This window comes from Phyllobates terribilis, unplaced genomic scaffold (genome assembly GCF_046119375.1).
Source record: "Phyllobates terribilis strain yellow unplaced genomic scaffold, ASM4611937v1 Scaffold_2__4_contigs__length_985480577, whole genome shotgun sequence".
Lineage (NCBI taxonomy): Eukaryota > Metazoa > Chordata > Amphibia > Anura > Dendrobatidae > Phyllobates > Phyllobates terribilis.
In genome coordinates this window covers 140920876-140934942 of record NW_027362762.1, presented here as the reverse complement: position 1 = coordinate 140934942, position 14067 = coordinate 140920876, and the positions used below count along the sequence as shown (strand labels likewise).

The following is a 14067-nucleotide window of genomic DNA, read 5'->3' as shown; positions in this document are numbered from 1 at the left end:
CCTCCTCTGTGAACAATTCAATCTGCAGGATCTGTTGCAAAAGCAGCTTACTTGTCTTGTGTTGTGCCAGCTGTTGCTGGGCTTGGACCAGGTGTTTAATCATATCCGCATGCTGTCTGATGTTGCTTTATGGCTTATGGCCGCCTTCACCCATGACATGCAGTACCTCTGTAGCAGTCACACGTGTTCCCTGGGAACGCTGCTCGCACTTCTCACACCAATTGTAATAGATCGACACACTCGGCTGCTTAAAGAGGTAGTCACAGGAACATTGTCCGATTAAGTTTTCAACTGGTTTATTAAAAACAGTACTGCATAAACCAGTCCAAAATTAGGTAAACAAACATGGCCATTCTGGCAGAACAGGAAAAACAAAATAGCATAAAGTACAGTCTGTGTGGCTGCAGAGATCTGCCCGCTCAGAGGAACAAAAAACAAGGTTCAGCTCTCTTCTCTGAACACACCGAATGAATGAATCTAAAGGCTTCACATTTACCTTCTGGACTACACCCTGGGGTGAAGATATGGTGAACAGCCTCCCACCCACTTTAGCTGTTCACTAAAACCTAGCCCTTAATATGGCCGATTAACCCTTCTCAGCACTTCGTATGCTGAAGCATTTTCCCAGGTTCATATCACGGACGTCAACATCCTGAGAGACACATATCTCCCCTACACTGTTTTACCAGTCACCATCTCATAATAGCCAAAGCCAAGTGCTCTCTCTCCTGACTACACACACATATGTTCAGCTTTCAAAAGGTCTAAGGTTTCTCCTTGTGCAGTGCGCCAAGCTGGAGTAAGGAGACTTATAGGCCATGCAATGTTCCACTGGGAATTGAAATATACAAATAACCTGTTCGGAGGAGGAGGACTAGAATTCCAGCGCCACCTATTAGAGGTAGCAATCCTAAAAGTAAATATCAACCCTTTAATGAGACTTGCCATATGACAATGAATAAAAAGCTAAACCACACTCCATCTGCACACGTTAAATTGTCAATATTGACTTTTAGGATTGCTACCCCCAATAGGCGATGCTATAGTTCTAGTTCTCTTCCTCTCAGAAGCAGCTCTCTATGGGTGGTGTAGAGAAGGCAGCTGCAGAACAGCTCATCTCCTGAAGAGCAAAAGGGTCTGGCGTTAAAATACCAACTGCCCAACATTTATCTTTCCCCACATAACGTGCTAGGGGATAGTCAAGAGACAGCCACACATGTCAGACAGTAAGCAGATTCCATTGACTTTAGTCTAATCTGTATGGGGCATTTAGTGGTACTGCACATGGGATAACAATGTTTGGGGACAAAATTAACTATTAGTTATTGTTCTGTTCCCACCATCGGTCGCCAGCCTGTGTACAGAGGCCAGTAAACGAGTGAATAATTACTGCAATGGCTCCCTTAATGACCTGAATTTGGCCTGTGTAAATGCACCATGAAGCGCTTTTCTCAGAATTTCTTTTTATTTAGTTTATCTGCTCCATCCCAGGCACAGAACAGTGAAATTAATGGGAACTCTTGACACATCAGCGGTGCCTGACACACCTCACTGACTAAAGAATCGAGTATAGGGTGCCCAAGGGAATACATCATAAATTAAAAGAAAAAATAAATACCAAAAAATAACCTTAAACATAAAAGACTAGCCAGAAAAGTTTGTGTGTCTTGTCATTTTAAAAAGCAAAAGACTTCTGTCCCAGCTTGTCGTTCCAAAGCGATGAATAAGCTCCGAGCTGCCATCTTTAATCATGATCTTCGTTATTTCCTTCTCCATGTCCCCACGGATGGATAGAGTATGAAAGTGATCGAAGTCTTGTCTGCCAAGCTTGCGCAGTCGCCGGGCCGCTGACCGGTAACACTTCCATGGCTGTGGCTCAATCAGTAAATAATCACACAATGTTTTCAGCCGCTTTACAAACTCTACTAGGCCTGTATCACCGTGATTCAAGTGAATCCACATCGTTATGGACATGCAGAATCCAATATGAAAGGAGTTTTGGCCAAACCGGTCCAAGTAACTGTACAAGGAGTCCAGCGATGGGGCCTCAGTAATGTCCAGAGTAGAGAAGGTGATGGCGTCAGGGCGAGGGTTTGTGGACTGAGCTCTAGTGATCAGGGTCGGGTCAATGTCACAGCACATGAAGTGGGCGCTTCTCAGGGCTTCTGAGCAGCCTTCTGGTTGCATGAGATGGTTAAATAAAGCAATACTCAACTCCTGCAAAAGACAACAAAGTGATAAATAAATCAAACGGCCAACATCATAGACAACCTGATCGTGGGAAAGTCGAGTGTCATGACTCTCGGATAGGTCATCAATATACTTAGGCATTGACAATCCCTCTAAGCATTCAAGGCCTAGCCACAGAATGAGCCATAAATTCCTGACAGGTCCTACTTCTGGGACTTATATTACCATTCAGAAAACAAAAGTCTGACATTCCTGGTTGACATTTTTTTAAATACAGATCAGCAGACATGTGTTCATGCATGTGAGAGGCCCTCTCCACTAAAATCTGTGGGAACTGAGAAAAGCAGATCAAGCAGCGCTTTATGTGTGTACAGAAGGAGAGAAGATTTTGGTTCCCCTGAGAGGTGAGGGTATCTGCAAGTATCAAGCTTTTATGGCATATTTTGAGGATACGCCACACATGGAATAGTCCTTTAAAAAAAAAAAAAGGAGTCTGTCAGTAAAAATCAACCACCTCAAAGGCATATATGGGCACGCAAGTTTTTAAATGTATGGAAACTTTTAGTCTATCTGTTGCTAATTGGAGTTTTCATTCATATGCAAATGAGGTGTTAAGTGCTGGGTGTGACAGGGCACTTAAGAAGTCATTGCCTCTTGAGTTAGTTTCTCTTCCCAGCATCCGCCTCTTTAGCGTGATTGATGCCTCACTGCCCGATTCCCTTGCTTGGATCCTGTTACACGGGCAGTGAGCCATCGATAAAGCTAAAGGGGTTGATGCAGGGCAGAGAAACAAGGCAAAGGCTTGTTAAGTGCCCTGTTACCCCCAGAGCACTTAACACTTCATTTGCATATGAATGAAAATGCTGATTACTCAAGAATGCAGCAACATATAGAAGACATAAAAGGTGTCAATGGATTTACTTTTCAAAGAACTGCAAGCCCATATATGCGTTTGGGGGGGGGGGGGGGGGTTTATCTTACTGACAGATTCCCTTTAAGAAAAAAACACCTTAGATGGCTGTCTGTCCAGGGATGGTTTGACAGGCGGCTATCTCGTCTGACTCTCACATACACAGGTTTGCATATTTTGCTAAGTGCTCCAGGGTTCTCATCTCAGGGAGAACAAAACTACTGACAGAAAAAAAAAATATTTGGGATCCTTAACTCCCCGACAATCACTGGTCCATGGCCCCCATATATATTAGTACATGTGTATGGAGGAGCAATTAGTGCATTCCTCTTCTTGGAAGGGTCCGTGCACCACAAACTGAAGTCTATACCAGGTATGATTTATGGAAAATAATAAAAATATATTTTGGTGCAAATTATAGTAACTCTGTCCGGACTGTGGTAGTCAACTTCTAAGCTCTGTCCACTTTTAGGCTATCGTCACATCATGGTTTTTTGCTGCAGATTTTTATGCAAATTTTTAGCTGCCTTTTGCAGTACAAGCAAAGTCTATGAGAAACCAGAATTTTCTGTTCAAACATCATGGTTTTTTTTTGTTGCATATGTTGTGCTTTGCAGCCTTTTTTGGAAAATAGAGCATGTCACTTCTTTCCGCGTTTTTTCACCCATTGGAAGTAATGGGTGGTGAAAAAAAACAGCATCAAAATTTGCATCAGTATTTTTGACTGCAACTAGTGTTGATCGAGCACTAAAATACTCGGGTGCTCGAAGCTCGGGCAGAGCACATCGTGATACTCGGGTGCTCGACCCGAGCAACGAGCCCAATGTAAGTCTATGGGAAACTCGAGCATTTTTCTGGCGGTCCCCCGGCGATCTGCAGAAGGTCAAAAATTGCCCAACTCGATGGGAACAGTGCTCAATGAAACATGTCAGGCAGGCAGGGTATATAGGAGGGTGCATGAAAAACATAGCAGGGAACTCGGAACACACTAGTGCCCTCTCCGATTTTCACGCACCCGTCAATTCATCAGAAGCACACAGTATAACATCGGTACCCGACAATATAGAACAGAAAGAATAGAGAATCACACATAGATTAGATAGATAGAAACATGTCAGTCACATATATAATAAGTACAGTGATAGTGTTGATTACTGTACTTGTCATTTAGTGTTAAAATAAAGGATTTATTAAAAAAAAAATTGGCGTGGGGTTCCCCATAACTGTAGTCTCTAGCGGAGGTTAAGCAGACGGCTGGGGCAGATGTTTGAAGCCTGGGAAGTTGGTAATACCCACGGAGCTTCCCAGGCTACTAATATCAGCCCCCAGATGTATACTTAGCCTTTACTGGCTATTAAAATGGGGGACCCAAAAAAAAAAAAATATATATATATATATATTATGAGGTGGGGTCCCCCTATTTTAATAGCTAGCAAAGCCTAGGCAGACAGCTAAGGGCTGATATTAATAGCCCAGGAAGGGTGCCATGAATATTGGCCTCCACCGAGGCTAGAAACACCAGCCCTCAGCTGCCCCAGAAATGGCGCATCCATAGGATAAGCCAATTCTGGCACTTAGCCTCGCTCTTCCCACTGCCCTGTAGCAGTGGCAGTGGGGTAATAGGGCTGGGGTTGATGTCAGCTTATAATGCCAGCTGACATCAAGCCCAGGTTAGTAATGGAGATGCGTCTATAAGACACCCCCATTACTAACACCATAGTGAAAGTTAAAAAAAAAAACACCAACACCCAGAATAAAATCTTTTAATTGAAATAAAAACACAATACTTTAATATTCTAAATTAAACTCTACTTACCGTCACACCCATTCCAGCTGAAGCCAAAGTCTTCTGCAATAAAAGTAAAATAATAAATCAACCTCATCCTTACCTTTCCATGGTTCCCATGATGGCTCCATCTCTGCTACATCGAGATGGCAGGCTGGATCGCAACAGAAAGCTGCCATCCAGCTTGCCATGCCACAGAGACACTGCAGAGTGCAGGCATGCTTGCGCTCCTCAGTGTCTGGCTGTGACGGCATCCAGACGGACTCAGCTCACCTCATGCACGTCACTGACAGTGTGGGAGAATTCTCTGCTTACGCGGTGACGTCATTTGCCGGCACCGCATGCGCAGGAGAATTCTCCCACGTTGTCAGCAACATGCATGAGGTGAGCTGAGTTCACTGAACATGAACTCGGCTCATCTGGATGCCGTCGCAGCGAGACACTGTGGAGCGCAAGCATGCCTGCACTCTGCACTGTCTCTGAAGGATGACAAGCTGGACCAGTCACTGAAGTGCATTGAGCTGTAAAAAGGGAAAAAAAAAAAAACTCTTTAAATCTTCTTCCTTAGCGCGTGTGAAAGAGCTGAGTGTGACCGGAGCGTAAGTGCAAACGAAAGTAAGTGTGTGACTTGTTTTTCAGTGACTTTGGATTCAGGGAGTTTGGAAGGGAGGAATTTGGACTGAATTGCTGTCTGTATTTTATTAATTCTTTACATTTCTTTTTATTTAACATTCTGTCTAGTGCAATCCCCAATAGGAAATGAGCTCCATTATTGGCAATGCTATCCAGTGTACATCTTGCCACATGTATGCATTCCTTGAACAGCCAGTCGGGGTTGCTTACTGCTGCGCGAGATGTGTGCACGTTGTGCGTTTGGAAGCCCAGGTACTGGATCTAAATGAGCAGCTGGCAACACTGAGATCCATTGACAATATGGAAAGGAGTCTGCTGCTCACTGAACAGCTGCTCACTGGGGTAGATGTGGGGGAGGGTGGTAGTAGGGAGCTACAGGACAGTGAGGCCGCTAGTTGGGTGACAGTTAGAAGGGGGGGTAGAGGGAAGAGTGCCAGGGAGGCTAGTCCTGATCTGGCACACCCCAATAAGTTTGCAAAGTTGGCAGATGAGGGGGGTGACGGTACAGGGGTAGCACTGCTGCAGCAAGGCATGTCCCCTGAAAGCCGGAGAAGTGCCAGCTCCAGTAAAGAGGGAAATAGGAGAGTAGAGCAGGCCAGGCAGGTGCTTGTAGTGGGGGATTCAATTATTAGGGGAACAGATAGAGCAATCTGTCACAAAGACAGGGATCGTCGAACAGTGTGCTGCCTACCTGGCGCTCGAGTCCGGCACATCGCTGATCGGGTTGACAGATTACTGGGAGGGGCTGGTGAGGACCCAGCGGTCATGGTGCACATTGGCACAAATGACAAAGTTAGAGGTAGGTGGAAGGTCCTTAAAGATGATCTCAGGGAATTAGGCTGCAAGCTGAAAGCAAGGACCTCCAAGGTGGTATTCTCTGAAATACTACAGGTACCACGTGCCACGCCAGAGAGGCAAAGGGAGATTAGGGAGATAAATAAGTCGCTCAAGAACTGATGTAGGAAGGAGGGATTTGGGTTCCTGGAGAACTGGGCCGACTTCTCAGTTGGCTACAGACTCTACGCTAGGGACCGGCTGCACCTCAATGGGGAGGGTGCAGCTGTGCTGGCGGAGAAAATGGCTAGAAGGTTGGAGGAGTGTTTAAACTAGGGATTTGGGGGGGTATTCATTTTATAGGTGGGGAAGATTGTGCCCAGGTCACTATCTGCACTAATAAAGAAATTGGGGGTGGGGTTAGAACAGTCAATAAAGTAAGAAGGAATAGAGGTACAGAGAGATACATAAAATGCATGTACACTAATGCCAGAAGCCTCACCAACAAAGTGGAGGAATTAGAATTAATTTTGTTGGAAAATAATTATGACATGATAGGGATATCTGAGACGTGGCAGGACGAGAGCCATGACTGGGCAGTTAATTTACAGGGCTATAGTGTGTTCAGAAATGACCGTACAAACAAGCGAGGAAGGGGTGTGTTTATATGTAAAATCATCCTTAAAACCCATCTTGCGGGAGGATATATGTGAATCTAATGAAAATGTAGAGTCCCTGTGGGTGGAGATAAGGGGAGGGGGAAAAAATAATAAATTACTGATAGGGCTTTGTTATAAGTCTCCAAAAATAATGGAAGCAGCGGAGAATATCCTCGTAAAGCAAATAGATGAAGCAGCGACTCAAGGAGAAGTCATTATTATGGGAGACTTCAACTACCCTGAAATACATTAGGGGACAGAAACCTGTAGCTCAAGCAAAGGTAATAGGTTTTTGACAACTATGAGAGACAATTACCTTTCACAACTGGTTTAGGACCCAACAAGAAGGGGGGCACTGCTAGACCTAATATTAACCAATAGGCCAGACCGCATATCAAATATACGAGTTGGGGGTCACTTGGGTAATCGTGATCACAAAATAATACATTTTCATGTAACCTTTAATAAGATGTGTAGTAGAGGGGTTACAAGGACACTAAACTTCAGGAAGGCAAATTTCCAACGGTTGAGAGATGATCTTCGTGCAATAAACTGGGACGATATCCTGAGACATAAAGCTGCACAAAGCAAATGGGAGACATTTATTAGCATCCTGAATAGGACCTGTGCACAATATATACCCTATGGGAATAAACATGCTAGAAATAGGAGGAAACCACTATGGCTAAATAGAGCTGTAAGGGGCGCAATAAGTGACAAAAAGAAAGCATTTAGAGAACTAAAGCAAGTAGGTAGTGATGAGGCATTAAATATAGAAAATTTAATAAATTCTGTAAAAACCAAATCAATGCAGCAAAGATTAAGGCAGAGAGAATCATTGCCAGAGAAAGTAAAAATAACCCCAAAATATTCTTCAACTACATAAATAGTAAAAAACTAAAAAATTATAGTGTTGGCCCCCTTAAAAATAGTCTGGGTGAAATGGTGGATGAGGAAAAAGCCAATATGCTAAATGATTTTTTTTTCCCACCGTATTTACACAAGAAAATCGCATGACGGAAAACATGATTAGTGATAACAAAAATTCTCCATTAAATGTCACTTGCTTAACCCAGCAAGAAGTACTGCGGCGTCTAAAAATCACTAAAGTTGACAAATCCCCGGGCCCGGATGGGATACACCCGCGAGTACTGCAGGAATTAAGTATCGTCATAGATAGACCATTATTTTTAATCTTTAAAGATTCCATAGTAACAGGGTCTGTACCACAGGACTGGCGTATAGCAAATGTGGTGCCAATATTCAAAAAGGGGACAAAAACTGAACTTGGAAATTATAGGCCAGTAAGCTTAACCTCTACTGTGGGTAAAATCCTGGAGGGTTTCCTAAGAGATGCTGTACTAGAGTATCTGAAGAAGAATAACCTCATGACCCAATAGCAACATGGGTTTATGAGGGACCGTTCCTGTCAAACTAATCTGATCAGTTTTTATGAGGAGGCAAGTTCTGGACTGGACCAAGGAAATGCAGTGGATGTTGTGTATATGGACTTTTCAAAAGCTTTTGATACGGTTCCACACAAAAGGTTGATACATAAAATGAGAACAATGGGGATAGGGGAAAATATATGTATGTGGGTTAAGAATTGGCTCAGTGATAGGAAACAAAGGGTGGTTATTAAAGGAACACACTCAGACTGGGTCTCAGTTAACAGTGGGGTACCACAGGGGTCAGTAAAGGGGCCCCCCTTTTATTTTAACATTTATTAATGACCTTGTAGGGGGCATACAGAGTAATATTTCAATATCTGCAGATGACACTAAACTCTGCAGGGTAATCAATACAGAGGAGGACAATTTTATATTACAGGAGGATCTATGTAAACTAGAAGCTTGGGCTGATAAATGGCAAATGAGCTTTAATGGGGATAAATGTTAGGTAATGCACTTGGGCAGAGGAAATAAAATGTATAATTATATGCTTAATTGTAAAACACTGGGCAAAACTGTAACTGAAAAAGACCTGGGTGTATTGGTGGACGACAAGCTCACGTTTAGTGGCCAGTGTCAGGCTGCTGCTGCAAAGGCAAATAAAATAATGAGATGCATTAAAAGAGGCATAGATGCTCATGAGGAGAACATAATTTTACCTCTATACAAGTCACTAGTGCGACCACACTTAGAATACTGTGTACAGTTCTGGTCTCTGGTGTATAAGAAAGACATAGCTGAACTAGAGAGGGTGCAGAGAAGAGATACCAAGGTTATTAGAGGACTGGGGGGTCTGCAATACCAAGACAGGTTATTACACTTGGGGTTATTTACTGTGGAAAAAAGAAGGCTTAGGGGTGATCTTATTACTATGTACAAGTATATGAGAGGACAGTACAAAGACCTTGCTACTGATCTTTTTACTCTGAGGCCTGAGACGGGGACAAGGGGGCATCTTCTACGTCTGGAGGAAAGAAGGTTTAATCATAATCACAGATGGGGATTCTTTACTGTAAGAGCAGTGAGACTATGGAACTCTCTGCCGCATGATGTTGTAATGAGTGATTCACTGTTAAAATTTAAGAAGGGCATGGATGCCTTTCTTGAAAAGTATAATATTACAGGTTATAAATACTAGATTCCTTGATAGGGCATTGATACAGGGAACTAGTTTGATTGTCGTATGGAGTCAGGAAGGAATTTTTTTCCCCAATGTGGAGCTTAGTGTTGCCACATGGGTATTTTTTTTGCCTTCCTCTGGATCAACATATTAGGCTATGGGTTGAACTAGATGGGCTTAGTCTTCCTTCAACCTTAAAAACTATGTTACTATGTAAGTGAGGTGTGACATCTGTGACGCGCTCCAAGCATTGGATGCCGGGTGTGACGTGCTGAGTAACCCCACCCACAGCCCAGCAGCCACCGTGGAACGCAGAAGTGAGTACCCCCTGCTGCAGCCGGAACTTGACGCGACATCGGCGGATGTCAAAGCCGGCAGCAGCCGGGGTTCACGTGATGCCTGTGAGCGGCCAGTGATAGCGCCGCTCACAGGCAGAAAAGGCACCACAAGGTATTTAGAGAAACACTTATGGGCTCTGGGGGAATAAATTGGGGGGGGGGGGTCATATAAAGTAGTGGACAACCCCTTTAAAGCCCTTCTTTTGGCGGCGAAACGAGCATCGGGACTCAGACTGCGGGGACACCATCACTTTTGATTGCTGCGGTATGTATCTTACCTTTGCCTATACCTCTATAATACTATGCACGGTCACTTTAACAGTGCTCTTCAGACACTCTAATCTTCAGATTTGCAGGTTTTACTGCCAGCCTCTACCTCAGTCATTATCTTTGCTGCTAGAAACACTGCCACTTTATTAGCACAGTGGCACTTTTTTTGGGCTTCATGGTACACTTTTTTGTAACTAGGTATTAACATACTGCGATTTATTACAGCTTTTTATCTGTCATCTACTTACTATCATTACCTATACTTAGTGTGGTACCGCCGTATGTACATCTGCGCGATGATCCATAAGGTTTTGTGCAGCAGTTAGTAAACTTGACCTTCCTATGTAGGTATTCTGGCTTTTTGCATTATATTTTTATATGCATTCGTACATCATATCCTCACCAGTAGAAGTATTACGGTTTATTTTACATATGTCCCTAGCTTGTTTTTTTTTCTACCTGTTGTCTATATTCTTTTTCTGATTTTAATTATATTATCAATAAATGAATATTTTATTTATCATATCATTGTTGTGTAGTCCCTTGTAGGTTTATATTGTATTTATGGCCACACAATAGTTCCCATATTCTTTTCTATGTATTGACTTTGCTGCAGATTTGTGACGCAAAAAAAAAACCATGATGTGTGAACATAGCCTTAGGCTGTGCGCGCACGTTCAGGATTTGAAGCAGAAATTTCTGCATATTTTTTGGCAGGAAAAACGTGCGGCTTTGCAGTTTTTTTTATGCGTTTTTGTACATCAATGAATGCTTTCTGGAGCTAAATAAAGTTATTTTGGTGGGACATTGCTTTAACCCTTGGATTACGGTCAGAACTGGGGTGAGTATATTGGTTAATTTAAATGATTAAAGAATGTGTGTTGTATTTCAAATAAATTGTTTACGCTGTGTGTTTATTTATCTCTGACACTTTGTCATCACCAAACAAAAGAACTAGGTGTCAGCTAATCCCATTCACCCAATCTTCGTTAGCATTTCCATTCATGTAATTTATGCGACAGCTGTGAGCGGCTATTTTTAGCCTAGGAAGGTGCCACTAGGCAAACATGGTCCCTGGCTATTATTAACAGCTCACAGCTGTTTCGTTAGCGTCCCAATGAACAGCAGCAAGCAGCACTTTGGACGTAGCGTATTTTTGCTGCGTCCGAAACGCAGCACTTTTGTTGTCGGTACATGGTATTATATGCGGTGGATTCACACTTCAATCGGTCAAAATCTGCCACGGAGACTAACGTGTCCACTACAGAAGTTGACATGCTGTGGATGAGTTTGGCCACGATCAGGAGCCGCTGCAGGCTTGACGCTGCATGTTTATACAGCATCAAACCAGCAGCGTCCAGATATTACAGCATAGTGGATGGGATTTCTAGAAATCCCATGTCCACTATGCGTGCATCAGAGGCTGCGAATCACCCGTAGACACTGACATGTGGCGCGTATTTCAGGACATCAGTATGTCAAATTCTCTTGCGGAGTCGCTAGTCTCCACAACAGAAATTTGACCACTATAAAGTATAGAATGCGATAAATTTGCATAGTTCAGTAAACACATGCGAATTTACCTGCGTTCAATAGAAAGTGTTTTGAAAGCAGCACAAATATGCGTCCAAAGCTCTGTTACGTCCGGATCGTGGGCACAGAGCCTAAAATTAAAAAATAAATAAATAAATGGCGTGGGCTCATGCGTCATTTTTTTTTAATCAGCAGAGGGAAAGCCGACTGCTGGGGGCTGATATTAGTAGCCTTTGAAGGAGCCATTAGCCAACAATGTTCCCTAGCTATTAATAACAGCCCACAGCTGTTTGTTTAGCCTTTACTGGCTAGATTATAAGGGGACCCCAGAAAAAAAAATTGACGTAGGATCCCCCTATCAAATGTAACCAGAAAAGGCTAAACAGACTGCTGCGTGCTGATATTAATAGCCAGGGAAGGGGTCATGAATACTAGCCCCCTCTGCGGCTAATAATATCACCCCTCAGCAGTCCCAGAAATGGCGCATCCATAAGATGCGCCAAATCTGGCACTTAGCCTCCTCTCTTCCGCTGCCCTTTAGCGGTGGCGAGTGGGGTAATGGGGTTGGGGTTTATGTTAGTCTTGTATTGGTGGCTGAAGTGAAGCCCAGGTTAGTACTGGAGAGCGTCTACAAGATGCCCCCATTACTAACCGCGTAGTAAAGTTTTCGCCGCTTATTCAATAAATACACGACCAGAATAAAGTATTTTAATGAAATAAAAAAAACACACGGTTTTAAATTTATTTTTTATTATACTCGCAGTCCCCGAATCCCTCGATCTTCTGAAAAAAAAACAAAAAAAAAAACAACCATATCCCTCACCTTTCCAACGTCACGATTGTCCTTCGGTGATCCGGGTCACTTCTACAGCAGTGACATCACTAATATCACTGCTGTAGAAGACAGCAATGTACACTGACAGGAGTGTAAAATCACTCCTGTCAGTGTACATTGCTGCTGCAGGAGTGAGGTCACAGGGGTTCATCAGCTGATCAGCTCCGGTGACCTCAGCACCAGTACTGGTAGGAACACTCTCACGCAGCACCGTGGTAAAGTGAGGTCATGTGAAGTGAGGTCAGGTGAGCTCTCAGCTGATCTCCAACTGAGAGCTCACATGACAGCAGGTCCTAGCAGCGCAGTACACTGCAGGAAGCAAGAGCGCTCCCCACAGTGTACAGCCGGGCTGAAGACATCGCTGGGGGGCATCGTGAGGACCAGGGGCCGCTGGACAGGTGTGAATAACGGTTTTTTTTTGTTTGTTTACCGCTGCTCGGCTGAGACAACTGCTTCCCTCAGCCGCGCCACTCTCGCTGTTATCAGAGGGAGCAGCGGTTGGATTCCGATGAGGGGAGTAGTAGTCTTCCCCTGCCGACTCGCATACCACTCGCAGCAGCTCACCGCCCTTTGACTTTAATTGAAACGCAGCAAATCCGCAGGCCATTGCAATAGCTGGCAGACTGATTACCAAGTGTTTTCACTGTGAAAAACTATTCAAAAACGCTACGTGTGCACTTAACTTTACACTGATAACAGCAGCACAAAATAAAAAAAAATAAAAAAAAAGTTGCTATATTTTTGTAATTTTTATTCCCCAGAAACCCTGAGATTCTACACTGAAAATCCAACTGTGTGTTTTAGTTCTGTTTGAATTCAGGCTCACCATAGATTACACTGCGGAAAAATAAAAAAAACTCTAAAAACAATGCACAATTCAACAGCAGCTCAGCGAAAATGGGTTTTCATGAAATCACATCGAACTTTGTACTGTTAAATGCAGCAGATTTTCTGCAAACACAAAAAAAACTGCAGCATTTATGCTACGTGGGAACATGGCCTAAGAACACGGACAGACTAAGCATCATCAGAATCTCTCTACTGCAGCTGGGGCCCCTTTACAACAACCTCCGCCCCTCCACACTCACCCCTGTGTTACAGCCGACGTCCAGCGCCAGCAGCGTCTCAAGCAGCCCACCATGTCTCCGCAGAAGCTCCAGCAGCAGCCCCGGGGGCAACAAGCTTGTGCGAGTCTCGGGCGGATGAAAGCTGTAATAATTGGGGAAGTTCCCATACTGAGCGGCTCCGGGGTCCTCCCGCTGATCGAGATCGGAATTATTCATCTTCACCATCTGACTGTTTCCGGCCGAACACAGCTGGTTGCTGCACTGCGTACTTCCGGTCCGCGGCCATCTTGCTACTCCCAACACGTGAATTGTGAGGCAGCTGCCATGTTTCTACACCCATGACTGTACCCACAGAGGAGTATTACTCTGATACCGCTATTAATAGTATCACATCTCTGTGGTTAGGTTATACAATTATTTAATGCTGTCATTAGATTTTTTTAAATACGTGTGGTAGTACACTTGGGTTTGCCACGTTTTCCTTCTAACCCTGTATGTATG

At 43.8% G+C, this 14067-nt stretch overlaps 1 protein-coding gene across 1 annotated transcript; it reads right to left on the bottom strand.

The window, feature by feature from the left end:
- Positions 1–271: 271 nt before the first annotated feature.
- On the bottom strand, positions 272–13817 carry BCDIN3D (BCDIN3 domain containing RNA methyltransferase). Its single transcript, XM_073669893.1, has 2 exons — positions 13588–13817; positions 272–2217 (listed from the first exon to the last, which is right to left on the bottom strand). Exons 1-2 carry the CDS (start codon positions 13789–13791, stop codon positions 1645–1647), a joined length of 777 nt encoding a protein of 258 aa, XP_073525994.1. The 5' UTR covers positions 13792–13817; the 3' UTR covers positions 272–1644.
- Between the last annotated feature and the right edge of the window lie 250 nt (positions 13818–14067).

What these genes read in the sequence shown, in the direction of transcription:
- BCDIN3D (XM_073669893.1), bottom strand. Translation starts at nt 13,791, where the DNA reads ATGGTGAAGATGAATAATTCCGATCTCGATCAGCGGGAGGACCCCGGA. An exon ending in ACGTCGGCTGTAACACAGGG is followed by an intron (nt 2,218 to 13,587) that starts GTGAGTGTGGAG and finishes TGTCTTTTGCAG; the next exon opens with GAGTTGAGTATTGCTTTATT.